This window comes from Oratosquilla oratoria, chromosome 37 (assembly GCF_046742065.1).
Source record: "Oratosquilla oratoria isolate Oo_2021 chromosome 37, ASM4674206v1, whole genome shotgun sequence".
Classification (NCBI taxonomy): domain Eukaryota; kingdom Metazoa; phylum Arthropoda; class Malacostraca; order Stomatopoda; family Squillidae; genus Oratosquilla; species Oratosquilla oratoria.
In genome coordinates, this window is record NC_134813.1 from 5,927,850 (window position 1) to 5,946,887 (window position 19,038).

A 19,038-nucleotide genomic window follows, 5' to 3' on the forward strand; every position below is an offset into this window, starting at 1 on the left:
TACCACTAAAAAGTCAAGATGATTAAATATTTTCACTGAGTATTTTGGAGACGGTAAAAGAGAGGAAATGGAATTGGGCAGGTAAATTAGCACGAACGAATGATGAGCGATGGAGCAAGTGTGTTACTGACTGGACGCCGCTAGATGGGAAGCGTGGAAGAGGGAGACCAGACAGAAGGTGAGGAGACGAGATAGATAAGTTTGCAGGAGTGACGTGGCAGAGGTTGGCGCAGTCGTGTGAGTCACATAAAGAGGCCTTTATTCAACAATGGACTCAGGATGATTGATGAATCGATCAAGCCTCGAAAGATCTGATGAATCAGTCACATTATCTTTGTTTTGCCCTGCATGTGAACATGTGATTTCATCAAAATCATACAAATCTCTCTTCGGATTAAAGAGATTGTGAGTAGACTTCAAAGGAGCTAACCAAACGTGTTGTTGCTCTTGTTGCTCATTAACTCCCAGGGAAGAGAATCCGATCCCTGACCCACAGACTCCTGGTCAGACTCCCAAGCTTTCAACACAGTACTCCCATTCCCATCAAATCTGGTCTCGCAATCGATTCCCAACGGCTACCGGTGACGCAATTCATAAAAATTACGTCATATAAGAGAGAGAGAGAGAGAGAGAGAGAGAGAGAGAGAGAGAGAGAGAGAGAGAGAGAGAGAGAGATGGAGAGAGAGAAATAGGGGGAGAGAGAGAGGGGGGGAGCAAGTGAGAGAGAGAGAGAGAAAGAGAGAGAGACAGAGAGCGAGAGAGAGAGAGAGAGAGAGAGAGAGAGAGAGAGAGAGAGATAGAGAGAGAGAGATACGACTCCACCACCACGATTCTGTTTTGATTAGTGTCTGTCGACTTCATTCAGCTGAAGGGAGTGAGTGAGTGAGGGAGTGCGGGAGTTGAGGTGTGGGAGGATGGGAAGGGATGGATGAAAGGAAATAAAAGAGAGAGAGAGAGAGAGAGAGAGAGAGAGAGAGAGAGAGAGAGTGGGAAGAGAGAAAGTAAGGGAGGAAGAAAGGGAACAAGGAAGGAGAGGAAGAGGAGGAGGAAGTGGAGGAGGAAGTGTAGGAAGAAGAGGAAGAAAAGGAGGAGGAAGAGGAAGAAAAGGAGGAGGAAGAGGAAGTGGAGGAAGAAGAGGAGGAGGAAGAGGAGGTAGAGGAAGTGGAGGAAGAAGAGGAGGAGGAAGAGTGAATTCATGCGACCTCGCCGTTGGCGATGGAAGGTCCACTACTCGCCCCTCCCTCTATCCTTGCTTGAATGGCGCCCACCCAGATATAGGGGTCACATCACTTCCTCGGGTTAGGCAACGTCTCCTTCCGGAACTGGGATCTTCATCTTAATGGGCCATTACAGGACCGGCCTATCTCGTCCGAGGACGATACAGTCCCCGTGCTCCTTCGCGTTTTTTTTTTTTTTTCCTCGCCATCAAGCTTCTGTGTCAGAGACTGAGGCGCTACCATTTTGCCATGCAGGATGGTATTTTCGTCAATATACATACATGAGTGTGCGCATATAATTTATGCTAATCCATTAACAAGGACAAGGTGTCCTTAGGCTGTACGATATATCCTGTTGGCATAATCTCTAAACATTGTTCAAACAATGACCTTCCAAGAATAGAAAATAACTTTTACTGTAAGACAATTGAATCAAAGAAAAATATTCATACTACTTGTTCAGCAAAGGAAGTTTTACTTCTGTAGTCATATCTGGAAGTGGGATCAGAACAAGTGTACAATAAATGGAATAATAACGGAAGGTTTTCCTAAAAAAAAAAAAAAAAAAAAAAAAAAAAAAAAAAAAAAAACTAATTAGCACTGCAGCCAAAGCACAATTCGTCAACACTTGGGACACTTTACTATTCACATGATTATTTTGTTTGGCACGAGACAATTTCATTCAACTTTTGGGAAAAGTTTTAGGACTTAAATGAATAATTAAAAAAAGGACTATCAAAATAACTACTAAATAATTATAACATTATTCAACGTTCAAAATAAGGAATAATACCCACTCTTGCCTTGGGGTACTGTGATTTATTATGATCTTGGATCATGCGTTGGACCCGTGATCGACAGCTATTACCCTCCCGGATGAGAGTTCAGAGCTCATATATGGCCCGATCTATGGGTAGTGCTGTGGTCTTATACACAGGCACACACTCAATTCCTTGCCTACTAGTGTGTGTGTGTGTATGTGTGTGTGTGTGTGTGTGTGTGTGTGTGTGTGTGTGTGTGTGCCCGCGCGTCTGTGTGTGTGTGTGTGTGTGTGTGTGTGTGTGTGTGTGTGTGTGTGTGTGTGTGTCATTAAGTACGTGTACTCTAGACGAAATACTACTGAGGTAGGGAGTAGAAATTTCAGTGAGAGAGAGACAGAAAGAGAGAGAGAGAAAGAGAGAGAGAGAGAGAGAGAGAGAGAGAGAGAGAGAGAGAGAGAGAGAGAGAGAGAGAGAGAGTGAGACTCCACCACGATTGCCCTGGTTAGTGCCAGTCGACTTCATTCAGCAGGGAGGAGGGGAGTGAGGGAGGGAAGTTGAGGTGTGGGGGATGGGAAGAGATGGAGGGAAGGAACTAAAAGAAGAAGGAAGGAAGAGAGGGTAGGAAGAGAGGAAGTAAGGGAGGAAGAAAGGAAAGAAGAAAGGAAAAGAAGAAGAGGAGGAGTTCTGTACACCCGGTCCTTGGAGTACAAGTACTTCACACGTAAAACAGTACATTAGCACAAGAACCTGTTCCACCCAAGGTCCGCGTCACCATAACAAACCTACAAGAACATTACATCAACGTGTACACTTCGCAGTTAGTACATGAAGTACACGCTCTCGAGTTGTACTTCATTACACCCACGTAGTACACCTGATCGAAGAGATTATGTCTTAAACCCTTTGAGGCAGTAAGGGGTTTAACTTGTCTCGATTAACCCCGCTCATAAAACGAGGTTAAACCTCTGGATCAACCCGTTCCGTTCCAAAAGGTGGTAAAGTTTACTCATTTGATTCTGGTGAACGTCTAACGATGCCATTCAACAACCACGCGGTCCCTTTTAACGAGCGGAGATGATAATTACATTCACAATAACGAAGCCAAATACTTCAAGAAAAGCGAGTCATTTATTGTTCTCCAATAAGAAGTCACTATTTCTTCTCAGAACCTTTCTTCGACCCTTTCACACCTCACGGTCCTTTCCCCTTCCCTGAACTTGCCGCCAGGCTATTTTATTCATCAGCAAACGAGCTAAAACCCGGCCCAATAACCCCATACGTGCCCACTGAATTTCATCCTTTCGTTGTGACTGTCGCCAGGTGATTTTATTCATTCCCAAGGCGTTGAGTGGATGTGCGTGTTTTGATTTGGTTCATTAAGGCCTGTTTTAGAACAAGAGGAAGTCTCTTCAAGACCTCTTGAGACAGATGGTAACTGCGGACTTTGTTCCCATTTGGACCAAGAAATTCTCTCCTGGTTCTCAAGAGGGATACCTGCATGCAAGCACAGACACGCAAGCACACACACAACCACACACAGTGGTGGTAGCGTCTTGTACTGTCAATTCGGTGGTTCCATGATAAGTCCTTGCGTTGGGTTTGAAAATCATCACAACAACGCAAAACGTATCCTCTCCCTTGGGCAAGGAGTGAGTGAGTGAGTGAGTGTGTGTGTGTGTGTGTGTGTGTGTGTGTGTGTGTGTGTGTGTGTGTGTGTGTGTGTGTGTGTGTGTGTGTGTGTGTGTGTGTGTGTGCGTGTGTGTGTGTGCGTGTGTGTGTGTGTGTGTGCGTGTTCGTGTTCGCGTGTGTGTGTAAGGCCACATCATTACCTAATGACTGGACCATATGAGCTACGGAATTCTATCAACCAAGAGGGTAAAAACTATCGATCACGAGTCCAGCACATAACCCAAGACCTTTCTGAAACACACACACACTCACATACACACACACATACACACACACACAACACACATTCATTACACGGAGCTTACCTTCTTTGTTGAACCTCACACATCATTCAATTCATTGACAATCACCACACAGTGTCCACATCTTATGTAACAATTTATGTACACAAACCATGTACCTAGCTGATAATGTACTTTTTTACGTAACGTCCAGCAAGTAAACAACTCCACAATGTCACTATTTTTATAAACATTTGGAGAAATACACTGTGAAGTTGAGATATGTCCGATTAGAAAATTTTCTTAAAATGTTTAACGATATTAAAATTGCTGTCGACTTCAAATACTTCCTGCATATGATAAACAAATGACGAAATAAATCATACACACACACACACATGCACACAAGCACACACACACAAGCACACACACAGACACACAAGCACACACACACAGACACACAAGCGCACACACACAAGCACACAAATACACACACACACACGAGCGCACATGCAGACATGCATGTACACGTACTTTATACTTGTATTTGCACATCTCGTATGGTTATGTATCAAAACTGGTCCTTTCCTGTAGTCTAAGCTTTATTGTGGGAGTCACCAGGCGATTCTATTCGCCTTAAGAAGGTTTAAGTACTTCACGGCCAAAATTAATGATGTAGCTGCAGCAGGATTTTTTTTTTTTTTTCAAATTAGCGACTTCCGGTCCGAACGAAGTTGTGAAAAAGCAATTTCCTGTCCAGACGGTAAAGTGTCTTGATCGATATGGTCTGACATCTGTCGCGATGTTAAAAAAAAATATAAATAAAAAATAAAAAATAAAATAAAATAATATTAATAATAATAATAATAATAATAATAATAATAATAATAATGAGGCGCTCACGTAGATGAATAAAATCACCTGGCGGCAGCCAGAATAGAAAGAGAAGAGTGTTTCCCTATACGAAAATAGTTAATCCCTTTACTGCCCAAGGGTTAGTCTAAGCTCACTGAAATCGTCAGGCATTAAGGGGTAATCACACTGTGCAAAATTTCCTCCGACATCCTACCTCCAACCTCCATTTGAATAGATAGAATATGACTTTGCTTACAGAAATCTCGACGTCTCTAAAAATATTTCAATAGTATGTCTAACATATGTATAGGTTAACAATTTCTTAGTTCATCATTCATCTTTACTATATATGACGAAAAGATAATTAATTTGATATTTGGCGATTTGAAAAATGAAATAATGTAACCGAAGTCGTTTTTATTCAAACGAACTCTTAACTAACGGAACTGTTAAAACCCGATATAATTAATTTGATCTTTTTCATAATGAAGCGTTGATTAAGATTGTTCAATAGTATTTATTTTGGGACCAAGCAAAGAAAAAGAGGCAAAAGTATTTTGTTAAGAGAAAATATGAAAAATATTTTGTTAAGAGATTCGGGTTTTTGTGCTCCGAGAGCTAATTAGATGCAAATTATTATTATTTTTTGTTCAAACGTTTCGTCTGGGATGGAAATTTTCTTCCCACAAGTGCTCAACCACAAGACGTCATCAACATAATCATCATCATCATCACCATTCTTTAACAGAAGTGTCACATAAACTTTCCGTTGAAAATGTGGATTCCTTCAGATAAATAAAATCACAAATATACACGTCTTGTGTGTGTGTGTGTGTGTGTGTGTGTGTGTGTGTGTGTGTGTGTGTGTGTGTGTGTGTGTGTGTGTGTGTGTGTGTATGTGTGTGTGTGTGCGCGTGTGTGTGAGTAATTTGAGATAATTCATTCATTCATTCACTCGTTGTGGACGACCTCGGATGGGAATTCAAACTTGCGCTTCTTGACCTTCCCACAAGAGCTTGTTGACCTCAGCCATAAGGAAACTGTATACTTAGAAGAGAGAGAAAGAGATAGGAAGGAAGAGAGAGAGAGATAGGAAGGAAGAGAGAGAGAGGTTCCTTATAATAAAATGTCAGGAAAATCATACTGGGTCAGCTAAATTAAATATTACAACTCGTTTTCACAATTTCGAATAAGAAAAGTTATGGCGATGCTCTAAATATAAAATGTCGACATATCGAAGAAACGCCTAGAATCCTAGACTGTCGAACGTCGACATGACGTCATAGGGCCATGGCGACTTCGACCGAGACGTGGATTAAATTCCAAACGGTCTAGTTGTAGATCATGACTACAGAGCATGATTAACCAAGCGTTCATTTTACACTCCATAGAAAATAGACGCAATCTATCTGTAGTTTCAGCTCTTATCGGATGTAGGGCGTTCTAGAGATCAGTTACGCCAGTACACATGCAAAGATATATTTGAAAAATATTACCCCACATATTACCTTGTAACGAATAGCAACCGCAGAAATGAACTTGTAGACATAAATCGCTCCAACAGTGAAAATTATTTGATTAAGGATAGATAAAATACATTGTTAGGTTAGGTTAGCTTACGTGTGTGTGTGTGTGTGTGTGTGTGTGTGTGTGTGTGTGTGTGTGTGTGTGTGTGTGTGTGTGTGTGTGTGTGTGTGTGTGCTATGGATATCTCAGAACAAGTTTGTCGAGATCAGCCACCCTACTCGTAAATATCAGTATGTAAATATAAACGTCATAAATGTATTACGGGCATGTATCACGGACATGTCACGGACACGTCATGGACATGTCATGGATACGTCACGGACACGTCACGGACATATCACAAGCGTGTCACGGACGTGTCACGGATACGTCACGGGCATGTCACGGACATATCACAGTCGTGTCACGGACGAGGTTTTATTTCGTCTTCTCAAACCCCATCACATAAACACACCCTTTATCTACCGTCTCCCTTTACAGACTTTCTTCTGGCTTACGACAAACTATTTCACACAGCTAAAAAACGCTATCACACTGAGCTCTTTTTCCCCCAACTGTTGGAGCAAATTTGCAGCCAGTAGTTTTCGGGAAGAAATATGATATCCTGGAGGAAGATCATTTTGCTCCGGCATATCAAATGACAAATTGTTAAGAAAACAGAATAGGTTGCTATAGTGGTTTTACGGCGGAAATAGTGCCGGAGGTGGTTGATACCACCGATGAATCGGAGGTTGAAGGAAAAAATACCTTAACACGAAAGGGGAAGCATTAATCAGTGTTAAGGCCATTTGATATATTTACTAGTTTATTTGTATAATTTTGTTCAACTGAGCAAATATATTTTTCGTTGTTGTAATGTATACATTTCTATATACAGTAGTTTATTGTATAATTGTCGTGTTTTGTGGGCAAGAAATCAAACGTTTTTATTTGTTTGTTGTGTTTTGTGGGCAAATTGCATAGAGTCAATGACAAGAAATTAAACGTTTTTATTTGTTGTGTTTTGTGGGCAAATTGCTTTGAAGCAATGACAAGAAATTAAACGTTTTTATTTGTTTGTTGTGTTTTGTGGGCAAATTGATTTGAGTCAATGACAAGAAATTAAACTTTTTACTTGTTGTGTTTTGTGAGCAAATTGCATTGAGGCAATGACAAGAAATTGAACGTTTTTATTTGTTTATTGTGTCTTGTGGGCAAATTGCATAGAGACAATGACAATATATTATACGTTTTGATTTATCCTGCCACGGGTCAAATTCTTATGTATACGAGGCGTGGGCATCAAGCGCACGGACATAAACAAGATCGCGTTGTCGAGGATGACCTCGGGATATATAGAACGAGGTCACTGAGCAGAGGGACCCTCTTCATCATCTCGCTTCATTGAAGGTAACCCTCGATGGAATTAAATAATTTGACTGTAACCTTGCAGATGTCACTAGGAGTGACAATCTCCACTGGAAATGACTGTTAAACGAAAAGGTGGGGGTGACGTCATCCCAAATTTCTTTTAAGCATACGACCTATGATTTTGTGGTTCCCCTAAAATTGGGGCATCCCATTCTAGATGGAATATATGGTGAAACGTCTCTCGTACTCCCATATACGTACGTACACACATGCATATACCAAGGGCTTTTTACCCCCTTACAAGGGAGGTAGCCAAAATCTATAGGCATAATTCCACTCCCACCCGTTTCATATACGTGCGTGTAAAAAATATTAATATATGGACCTGAACTTCCCCATAACATAATGTGATTAAGAATATACAGTTATTAACTGCATTTGGTCAAGATGATTATAATGTAACTATCATAATCATAACCTCGTTATAACCAATATGGCAATCATGGCTGCCAACCGTACGTAACAATAGAAAAAAAAAAACAGCGTGTGTACGGATGACACAGGCTCGTGTACATATGTGCACATCTCCCGAATCCTATGTGTACATGTGTATCATGAGTGATAGGATTAATATTTCATCTCTGAAATGTATGTGGTACACCACGGGCTTGGATCAAGTGTTGGTCCAGTGATCGACAGCAATTAACCTCCCAGATGAGAGCTTTGATATCATATGTGTATGCACTAACTACACGTCACATAAATATATTGCATATGAATATGAATATATATATATATATACACACACACACATATATATATATATATATATATATATATATATATATTATATATATATATTATATTGAGACATTCTGACAGGTTGACGTAAGTGGAGTAGAAAACACAGGAGACTTAGTGTGAGTTTATTCCTGACTAGTTTCGTAGATATGCAGTATATTCATATGACGTGCAATGAGTGCATACATACATACATATATATGTATAAATATATATATATATATATTATATTATATATATATTATATTATATATATTATTTATTATTTATATATATATATATATATTATATTATATATATATTATATATATATTATATATATTATATATATATATGTATATATATATATATATATATGTATATGGCATGTGAGGAAATTTGTGAGGGAACGAAACGAGCGAGCAGAGGGTGGGAATGGGAGTGGGAGAGGGGTGTATCCTCCTACAGTAGTGAGTTTTTGCATTTCTTTTTAACTTCAAATAGTGCAATCTGGTGCATAATGCTGTAAATATCACTCCAGAACGGCAAAGAAATATTACGAGTAATAATTACGAGCCTGTGAAATTTATTATTATTATTATTATTATTATTATTATTATTATTATTTACAGTTTGGAAAAAAACGGAAACATGTCAGACCACATGAAAGCGTTCTTAAATTCGCGGAATTTCACGAAACGCGAAAATCACACGTCTGCTTTAAGCATACACACGCGTGTATACACATGAATGCTACACATCAGCATGATTATACACTCGCAAAGAAATAGAAAAAAATGAAATAAAAAAAGTGGATGACAGTGAAGCAGAAAATGATTGTGCAAGATGCTCAACTGACCCTCGGGGGCAAATGTGTTCTGACTCAATGAAATCCTCTGACTAGAGCCAACGAGCTGGTCATTCCTCAATTCGCTAGCAAGGCCAAGGGGTTTCGAGGTCAACCTTCAAGTACCACGGGCTGATGTCCTTCGTGTAAATCATCTACCTTCAACAGAATCAAGGATATGACACACACACACACACACACACGACTCGATGGCGCAGTGGGTGGAGTTCCCGGCCGCCACTCCGTCAGTCCTGGTTCGAATACCGCCCAGGGCTGAAATAATTTCAGTATCGCTGCGCTGCGAGTCATTACTCCAACTCTCGTGGGCGAGGAGTTGGGTGTGTGTGTGCGTGTAAGGTCACAGCATTACCCATAGATCGGTCATGTATGAGCTCTGTTCCGGGAGGGAAATAGCTGTCGATGTGATTCAAGACCATAGTGCTGAATCACACACACACACACACACACACACACACACACACACACACACACACACACACACACACATATATATATATATATATATATATACATATATGTACATATATATATATATATATATATATATATATATGAGAGAGAATGTGGGTGGGGAAGGGCAAACGAAGATGTGTTAATAATCTCAGTGTCATTTACCGTATTCCATGCAACGGTTGTCCATCATCTTATTTCGGTGAGTCAGGTCGAGGGTTCAATAAACGCTTGAATGAGCACAAAAACGATCTCAGGGCTCATAGAACATCTAACTCCCTGGTTCGTCACCTGGACAAATGTGGACATCTACCTGATTGGAACAACGCAGAAATTCTACACGAGGGATTTGAGAAGAAAATGAGAAAAACTGTGGAAGCTGCACATATCGCCGCCAACAAGAACAACAACGACAGAGACGGATTTAAATGCCTCTCGAAAGCAGCAAGTGTCCTAATAATTAAATCGTTAGCCAAAGGGAAAACATGACGCTCATACCTTGGCGGGTTCCCTCTCACTACGAATATAAGAATTGTGATCCGTTTGTAATGCTGTAGTCCTCTGAAGAAGACCAAGTTGGTCGCAACGTTAGGGCAATAAACTCTATTCCTAACACATCTTCGTTTGCCCTTCCCCACCCACATTCTCTCTCATTTGTCTGAAATAATCTTAAATATATATATATAATTTGTACATATATAAACATATGTATCTATCATGGGTACAGACACGAATATAGCGTTATGCTCTTATCGCCAGCATATTTTTCCTATTTTGTTCTTCATCTTTTATACATTTTTTTTAAATAATGATACATAACTCTCTTTCTTTGGCAGTGCAACAGCGGTCGGAGGAACGAGATGGCCGTGTATTTCCATACGTGGCCCTCTATCTGGTCACAGGTACGTCACATCTAACCCTGCATGGCCACAAAATGGCCCAGATATGAATACAAGAATGGGATAAAATAATAAAGATGATAATAATTGTATAGTTTCGTAAGCATGCTTTGTATTCTATTACCTAGCCTGGTGCTCTATTCAGACAACACACACCATACAGGAATTTAAGAGCAAACTAGATACTGCGATATACAAAGACGGGACACAACGAGCGTAGCTCCCTTCCCGTAAGATTCAACTAGTTGAATACTAGGTAATCACTCACAAACACAAATGAACATACACATACAGGCCCGAGATCGAGCTATGCTCTGGGTTTGAAAGCCGTTACTATCTCCCTTGTGCAAGGGGATGGTATTTATTTATTAACTTGCTTGTTTGTGGGCATTAGACGTTATAACGCGTCTGACAACATGTTTTAATCCTTCGTCTATTCAAATTTAGGTAATTTGAAATCATGGTGATAAAATCGTGTTGCCAGATGGGACCACTATATTCCAATAGTGCAATTGTATACTGGACGCATGCAAGAAAAATGTACTTACATGTGTATGCTTGTGTAGTTTCAAATGGTTTTTTATAGCCTGTTTCTCAAAGTTGATATCTTCTAAACACTTGTAGTTCCTTCTCAGTGTTGCTTATTTCTGTATATTCTTGAACAATTTATACACAAAAAATATATTTATCTAAAATTTAGTACAACTTGCCAGTTTCGTATTTGTGCAGCCGAGCGTAGCATTTCATAAAATATATTTTTTTAACTTCTCTCTTTTATGACTAATTTAACACATATACACACACACACATATTTATAGTATACATTTTTTCTATCAAAACAGAACACATTAGAACATGAGCAATGCTTGCAAATGTTATATAACTAATTACTTCATTTTCACTAACCTGTATGATCCTGATGATGATCATGAAGTGTCCCCACAGTTGACACTAAAGGTATACTCCTTTATCACTTACTTAGGCATATGTCCTAGTTGTCGTTAGTTTGTTCATGAGATTAAGCACTAGAATGTCTATGTTAATAAAGATCATATGAAACACGAAAGCCTATGGTAGCTTTTGCTTCGAGAAATTGCCACATCGCCCAGAAACATAAACTTTGTTTGATTTGGAGACGACATCGTTCGTTTCCTCTTTGTCCAAAATTTGAACTACAGATGGATATTTTTCTATTATTTTACCACAACCTGTTTACATGAACATTTTATATTGGTTATTATAAACAGTGTTTATAGCTTATCTAATCTAACAATTCAAAAATTAATATTTTTTTTAACCGATTGCCCTATCCAAAGTCGTTAGTAAAGAATCTGAACGTAGCTTTGACGCCCAATCACGAAGGTCTAAATTTGATTCAGAATGAGTATTCATGTGAGGACATTTTTTTCGACAGGGAATTAGTGGCTTTCATAAAGAGATATTATGTGTAAGTCTTCAAGACGACCAGGATTTTTTTTTATAAGGATAACCGTGTTTTATATATACTGCGTTGACACTCGTAAGGAATATTTTCTAACAGTGCATTCTTTCACATCAAACATTTATACTCATGGCAGCTACAAAATTTTAAACGTTGACAATTTTCCGCCGACAACAGTTGCTACATCAATGCATTTTGTCACAAATTATAAGCAACACTACAACACTACGTGCACATCACAGCACATGCGTGCTCCCAAATTATTGTAGTTTTTTATTCATGACATAATGGGTAAAAGTAGTAAATGTCCTTGGCAAAAACTCATTAATGTTAACGGTTTTGTTTCTGTCAAGAAATATTTCGAGTCTGTGTAAATAATTTAGAATGGTTCATTGCCGATACTTTTTCTTAGTCATCAACTGTAATATTAATATTTCATTTTACATAATTTCTTCTATATCTCAATGAAATTAATTTTCAATAATTCCTCATTTCTTCGTGTTGTCTTTCTTCTTCACATTTTATCATTCAAAATCGGACCTCAAAATAAATGTTATTTGAAACTGGTACTTTTATTTTCTCTTCAACAAATGCAGGCGACATGCTCTACCCCACCCACGAAGGTGACGACATGGTCAGTCGACTCATCGAAGAATTGACCCGGCTTGACCTCGTCCATGACCTCTTAAACGCGAGAAACCCATCAGTCTTCTCATTAAACGATTGTCTTCACCCTCGCCAGCACAAGAAGGTAAGCAGGACTAATTTGAATCGAGGGCTGAAAATGACGTCATGTCGTCTGTCTCGGAAGTGTAAAACAAAATCCAAGGTGTCTTTTTACATCGCGTTTTAAATTCTAAATGAATGGCAATGAAAGAAAGCTAATGGGAAAAAATATATTGTTCTTTCTTTTATCCATATATCTAAAATATTTATTGTTCGTTTATTCATCTTTTTCATATGTGTGATCAATCATAACCTAACCAAGCATCACTTAACCTGACCTATCCTACATTAATCAAACAAAATATGATGTTCGATAGAATCCTCGCTTTGGGTAGTTAATATACAAAATTTATTTAATCAATATTTTAGAGACTTTAACGTGGCGGCTCACGTAGCATTTCTCATTAGCATGCTACTTGCTTTTGCTATTGCGTTTGAGTAGAAATGACTTCGATTACAATGTTCTAGACTTCCGTAAGAACATCTCAACAATGTGTCTAACATTTGTATAAAATCTCTTTGTTCGTAATTCAGCTTTTCACAATATGACGCAGGAGTAATCTGACATTTGGAAATTTGAAAACCAAATAATCGTAACCGAAGTCGTTTCTACTCAAACGAAGTAGTAAATACCAGTAACTACACAACATTGTTTTATGATTGGAGATTAATCTAACATTTAACTTTTTTTTTTTTTTTTTTTTTTACTATTTTAGTTAAATATCTCTTTTGCCATTTATGTGAATCCATCATCTCAGCCTGATATTGCCTTTAAGAGTAGAAACAATGTCTTTCACCAAATTACAATCTATCTATATACCAAGGTTTTTCCACCTTACCAGGGAGGTAGCCAAATCAAAAGGCATATACCCACTCGCACCCACTTCATTCCAATCCACCCATTCCACTCCCCTCCACTACCCTTTCCCCCCTTTTTCATCTTAGTTCCTTGTGGACGACGGGTCATCCCTGTATCCCGCCTACTTCCTTGGGTCAGAAGCAATGCAGCAGGACACAGCACATCCACAGCAAGGCCGCTTCATTAATTCGGCGATCCTCCTCTCCGTCCCCTCATACAGAAAAGAGAAGACGGGGTGGGGGGGAATCCCTTCTGGCTGCGTCAATATATCATTAACACATAACCATTCCCTAAACCCCCACCCCCACCCCCACCCTTCCTCGTATCACAGTATCACCTATACACAGCCATTCTATACTCACCCGTATCTCCTGCCTTCTCCCTTTCTTGCTCAACAGACATTCTCCCTCTTGCTCCACGTCCTCTTCACCCCATCCATCCATCTCAACCTCGGTCGTTCCCTCAACTTCAATCCACCCACCTCTGCCTTCCACGCCTCTTTTACTAATCTTTCTCCCCTCATTCTTTCCATGTGTCCAAACCATCCCAATACTGTTTCATCCACCCTATTTTCCACCTTATTTTCCACCCCAGCTTTCCTCTACACCTCCTTATCAAATTACTAAATGTAATTGAGGTCATTGTTAAAGTTTATAGTCACCCCTAAAGCAATTGTTATTTTCTTTCATGACTATACAACTTATAATATTCGGGCGCTGAGCGGAGGGATTAAGGGTTGGAGACAATATTTGGACCAGGAATGGGGTTAGAATCAGGGTTAAGGATATGATCAGAATTAGGGTCAATAATCTGATTATAATTAAGGAGAGGAAGGTTGTGATAGGTGACCCTATTTCTAAAAGTATCAAGAGAGGAACTACTAACTACATAAGATGGGAGAAGATTCCAGTTTTGGATGCTACGGAGGAAGAAAAAGGGATTAAATATGTAAGTGCCTCCCATGCTTTACCTGTCCCTCCTCCACCCACAGCCAAAGAGACGCTACAGCGATAACGAGACTCTGAAGGTGACGACGAAGGGAAGAAAGAAGCTCTCGATCACAAGCCTCCTGATGGCGATCCTCCCGATCTCTTCCTCTTCGTCCTCGTCCTCCTCTTCGGCCTCTTCGAGTGTCTATCGACCGCCGGCGAACAAGGTAATTCAAACAACCGTACAACATTCGAAACTGTCTCCTTCAGACAGATGCAGATCTAACGCGTCAGTAAGGTATTGTGTGTATTTCAATGTACATCGCCTTTCTCCTCATAAAAGTGATTTTTGTCAACAAAATTTGTAAATGAGATATGACAGGTCATGTTTGAGTAGTACAATCTCACACATACAATAACAACCATTGAGATATACAGACATAATAATTGTTAGTTTTGAATGAATAGATAATAGAGATAGGATGCACATGAAATTTTGTTTCAAACAAAAATACTTGGCAAACTAAATGATTGAAATGAGCGTGCGTGCGTGCACACACACACACACACACACACACACACACACACACACACACACACACACACACACACACACACACACACACACACACACACACACACACACACACACATCCCGCCAAGGGCTGAAATAATTTCAGTATCACTGCGTTACGGGTTGTTACTCCAACCCTCGTGGGCAGGGAGTTGGGTGTGTGTGTGCGTGTAAAGTTACAGTATTACCCATAGATCGGTCATACGAGCTCTGAGCTCTCATCCGAGAGGTTAATAACTGTCTATCATGAGCCCAACACGTGATCCAAGACCATGGTTAATCACACACACACACACACACACACACACACACACACACACACACACACACACACACACACACACACACACACACACACACACCAATCAGACCACTCGTGCACAGATTCATTGATCTCTGACAAACTTCTTCAGGGTACAACATTGGTGTTGGTCTGGACGACTTTACACCGTTCCACTGATTTGGTCCTCTACGGTCCCGGATCCGTCCTGAAGGACCTCTTCCCGGCCGATTCTGTCACCACTTGCCGGACGACCTACCCTGACCTCGATTCCCAGGCCACCCCGGCCAAGAACGACCCCCACAGCGTTCTGGCGAAGCTTGAGGCTCAGCATTACGCCGTCATCGTCAGGTAGGTCCTACGTTCTCAGAGATTCTCCGTAGATATTTTAAAAGTGCCACCACCAATGGAACAGCTACACGATAATAATATTCATTTATTCATTAATTTATTTATTCATTTATCTATGTATCTATTAATGTATTAATTTATTCATGTACTTATATACATATCTATTTATCTATTAATTTATCAATTTATTCATTATTCACTTACCTATTCAGTTATGCACTTAGGGATTTATTAATTAATTCATTCATTATTTTATTTATTCGTGTAGTCATTTATTTATTTTCTATTTAGTTATCTATTTTCCTGTAGATACTAGACGTTTTTATCCAGTTAAAGAATGAGCTAAGGACAATCACCCCACCCCCACACCTTCACGAGTTTAGGACGTCGGAGATGATCAGCTCCCCGATTCGAGTCCTTGGTCCGGGACCAACATTTCTCATTGCCTTTATCAGTCACCACTATATGTCCACTTCTTCCTCATATCGAGCTAACAACCAATAATTGCTCCCTCTCCTCCCCCTCCTTCTCTTCTTCTTTTCCTCTTAATCTTCCTTCTTCTTTTCCTTCTCCTTTCCCTCCTCCTCCCCTCCCTTTTTTCCCTATCTTTTTTCCTCCTCCTTCCTCCTTCCTCCTCCTCCTACCCCTATTCATGGAGACCGTAAAGTGTAAATACTTTGAAAATTAAAGGTGGCTAATCTTACTGGAATATGTTTTTACGTACTTAACCGAAGTCAATAATAGCCAAAAAAAAAAAAAAAAAAAAAACTCTCGTTTTCTTTTTATTGCAATTTGAAATCACTGATCCTATCCACAAAACATCATCTGCTTCAGCCCTTCTCGTAAAACCTACCCATGGCGCCATCTGCTTCACAGTGACGTCAAAAATTACGTTCATTCTTCATGTATTGTCATTTGTTCGATGAATAGCGATCGTGTCAAGTGTCGTAGGCTATTTAGTATAAAATTTAGGAATTATGAAAACGAAGAAAGAACTACTGAAGAAAATACACGATTGGGAAGAAAGTAAGGAGAAAAGAGGTGGAGATTAATGGTATATCAACAACATATAGAACTTAGAGAGAAAGGCAGAAGAAGAAAGTTTATGATAACCGCCTAGCAGTAATGGTATTATTCACGTACATAACATATACAGGGAGCTCAATGATGGTGCTAGATTCTCTTACAATAAGACTAAACGGCCTTTTTTTAAAACATTATGCGAAATAAATTATGGAGATAAGATATTTGTTTTAAAGATGGTTTTCGTGGAAATAGATAACATTACAAAAGAAAAAATGCAAAGTTGTTCCTGGGGTTAATGGTCACTGTTTAATTCTCAAACGCTCCATTCTGATTGAAATCAACTGTCGTCTTCCAGAGCAAAAACGTTAAATTTGTGACATTGGGTCATGACGGGCCACAAGCTGAATAAAAACAATACAAATGGCATTGAATTTTGGTAGATGGATTGAGTCTCTGCCTTTCAACATTTAGAGGCCATCTTTAACTCACAGAAACCAGAGATAGTTTCTATAAATTAATTTCTGGATGACGCCAGGCGATTTTATTCAGCTGTGGGGACACCCCGCGCTCTTTAAGAATCGAAAGTGACTCTGGGCCTTGATGGGTTCCCTAAATCTTGTCCTTCATTGTTGGGAAAAGCCTTTGTTCAGTAATGGACTCCGAATGACTGATAACTCATCCATCGATTGACTTCTTTGCAGATCCTCCTGGGTGGAAACAGACTCGGGTGCCCTTAAAACACAGTGGCTCTTGCACTTCCGAAGGGGAGGCGGACGTCTGGGCCACGGCGGAGGCACGCTGAGGGCGACCTTAGCCCCGAGGAGCAAGTCCATCTTGACCTTGGCTTCCGAATCACCCAATAAACCGGCCTTCACACTCAAGCGTGTGCTTAGTATGCTACTCTGAGGACGAAACTAGAAGGATGTGGTGGAGTTTAAGCAACACTAGGACCTTTATTTCTCCATCTTCCTCCACCTCTTCTCCCTCCCCCTCCTTCTTGTTCTCTTTGCATTCCTTGTCCTTCTCGTCCTCCTTTTAATCTTCTCCCTCCCCTTCCTCCTCCTTTTCTTATTCCTACTCATCTTACTCGTTTTCTTTGTCTTCCTCGTTCTCTTCTTCCCGTTCCTTGTCGTCATTCTCCTCTTCCTCGTCCTCCTCCTCTTCTTAATCCTAATAATCTTACTCATTTTCTCTGTACTCCTACTTTTCCTTTTTCCTCATCATCTTCCCTTAACGAGAATAACAAATTACTTTGAGTCCCACAAAATCCATTCACATTTGCTGAAAATGTCCTCCGGGTCGACATGACGTCATATCGTCCGCTGGTAATCCTTTGAAAACGGTGACGTAATATATATATTTTTTGTTCAAAACTGATACCGTTAGACGGTTTTATTCAGCTGAGCGGGGCAGGCTCGAGGCTAAACGGGGTCTCGATCAATTAAGATCCCATTCTCTCACGGGTCCACATCTCAGCTAAATAAAATCACATGGCGCCAACAGAAATCCACAAGAAGCGTTAACGTGATGAAGAGGCGAGAGCGACGCTGCAGCAGTGTGTCTGAACCCAAATAATCTAACGTCTTTCTCTGTCAAAAGGAATCCTTCCCACCTCCATCTTATCACTCTCCTTCCTCCTCCTTTCTACTCCCTTCACGGACCGGCAGAATGCAGGAAAAACAATGTGAATTTATTATATGTATATATATAAAATGTAAAAAAAAAAAAAAAATACAATATTTTACTATATATAAGGGATGCGTATTTTCAGATTTACAAATAAAGATTTTCCTTATATGTTGTAGTATTCAAAGTGATACCCTTAATATGTCTTATTCTGGCTAAGCCTGTGGTCCCCAAAAGCTGAAAAAAAGCGTTGAGGCTTCAGACAAAATGAACTCTTAAAATGTTTATGTGTATTTACCTAGTTGTATTTACCTAGTTGTATTTTACGGGAAGGTGAGCTATGCTCGTGGGGTCCCGTCTTCATATCTCATTTTATCTAAACTATTTTTAAATTCATGTATTGTTTTTGCACACACCACTTTCTCATCTAACTTGTTCCAACTGTCTATTACTCTGTGAGGAAAGCTGTTCTTTTTCAAATCTCTTCTATAGCTGTCTTTTTTTATTTTCTTTCATCCCATTTTATCAGATTCTCTCTATCAGTAATTTCTATGCCTTTCATGATTCTGTAAATAGCTATCAAATCTCCTCTCTCTCTTCTTTGCTCTA

General features: G+C 39.7%; 2 protein-coding genes across 3 annotated transcripts in view; one reads left to right on the forward strand and one right to left on the reverse strand.

Moving 5' to 3' along the window:
- The window catches only part of LOC143019512 (uncharacterized), a 76,665-nt gene extending 64,950 nt beyond the window's left edge, over nt 1-11,715 (reverse strand). Inside the window, exon 1 of the mRNA XM_076175193.1 lies at nt 11,524-11,715. Coding sequence (XP_076031308.1) covers nt 11,524-11,547 — 24 coding nt within the window. The 5' untranslated portion in view covers nt 11,548-11,715. The remainder of the gene's footprint in view (nt 1-11,523) is intronic.
- LOC143019513 (uncharacterized) overlaps nt 1-18,715 on the forward strand; it is a 72,394-nt gene extending 53,679 nt beyond the window's left edge. For both annotated transcript variants that reach the window (XM_076175195.1, XM_076175194.1), the window contains 5 exons: nt 10,555-10,620; nt 12,655-12,809; nt 14,635-14,799; nt 15,560-15,777; nt 17,505-18,715. In XM_076175195.1, coding sequence (XP_076031310.1) covers nt 10,555-10,620; nt 12,655-12,809; nt 14,635-14,799; nt 15,560-15,777; nt 17,505-17,709 — 809 coding nt within the window. In that variant the 3' untranslated portion in view covers nt 17,710-18,715. The remainder of the gene's footprint in view (nt 1-10,554; nt 10,621-12,654; nt 12,810-14,634; nt 14,800-15,559; nt 15,778-17,504) is intronic.
- Nucleotides 18,716-19,038: the final 323 nt, after the last annotated feature.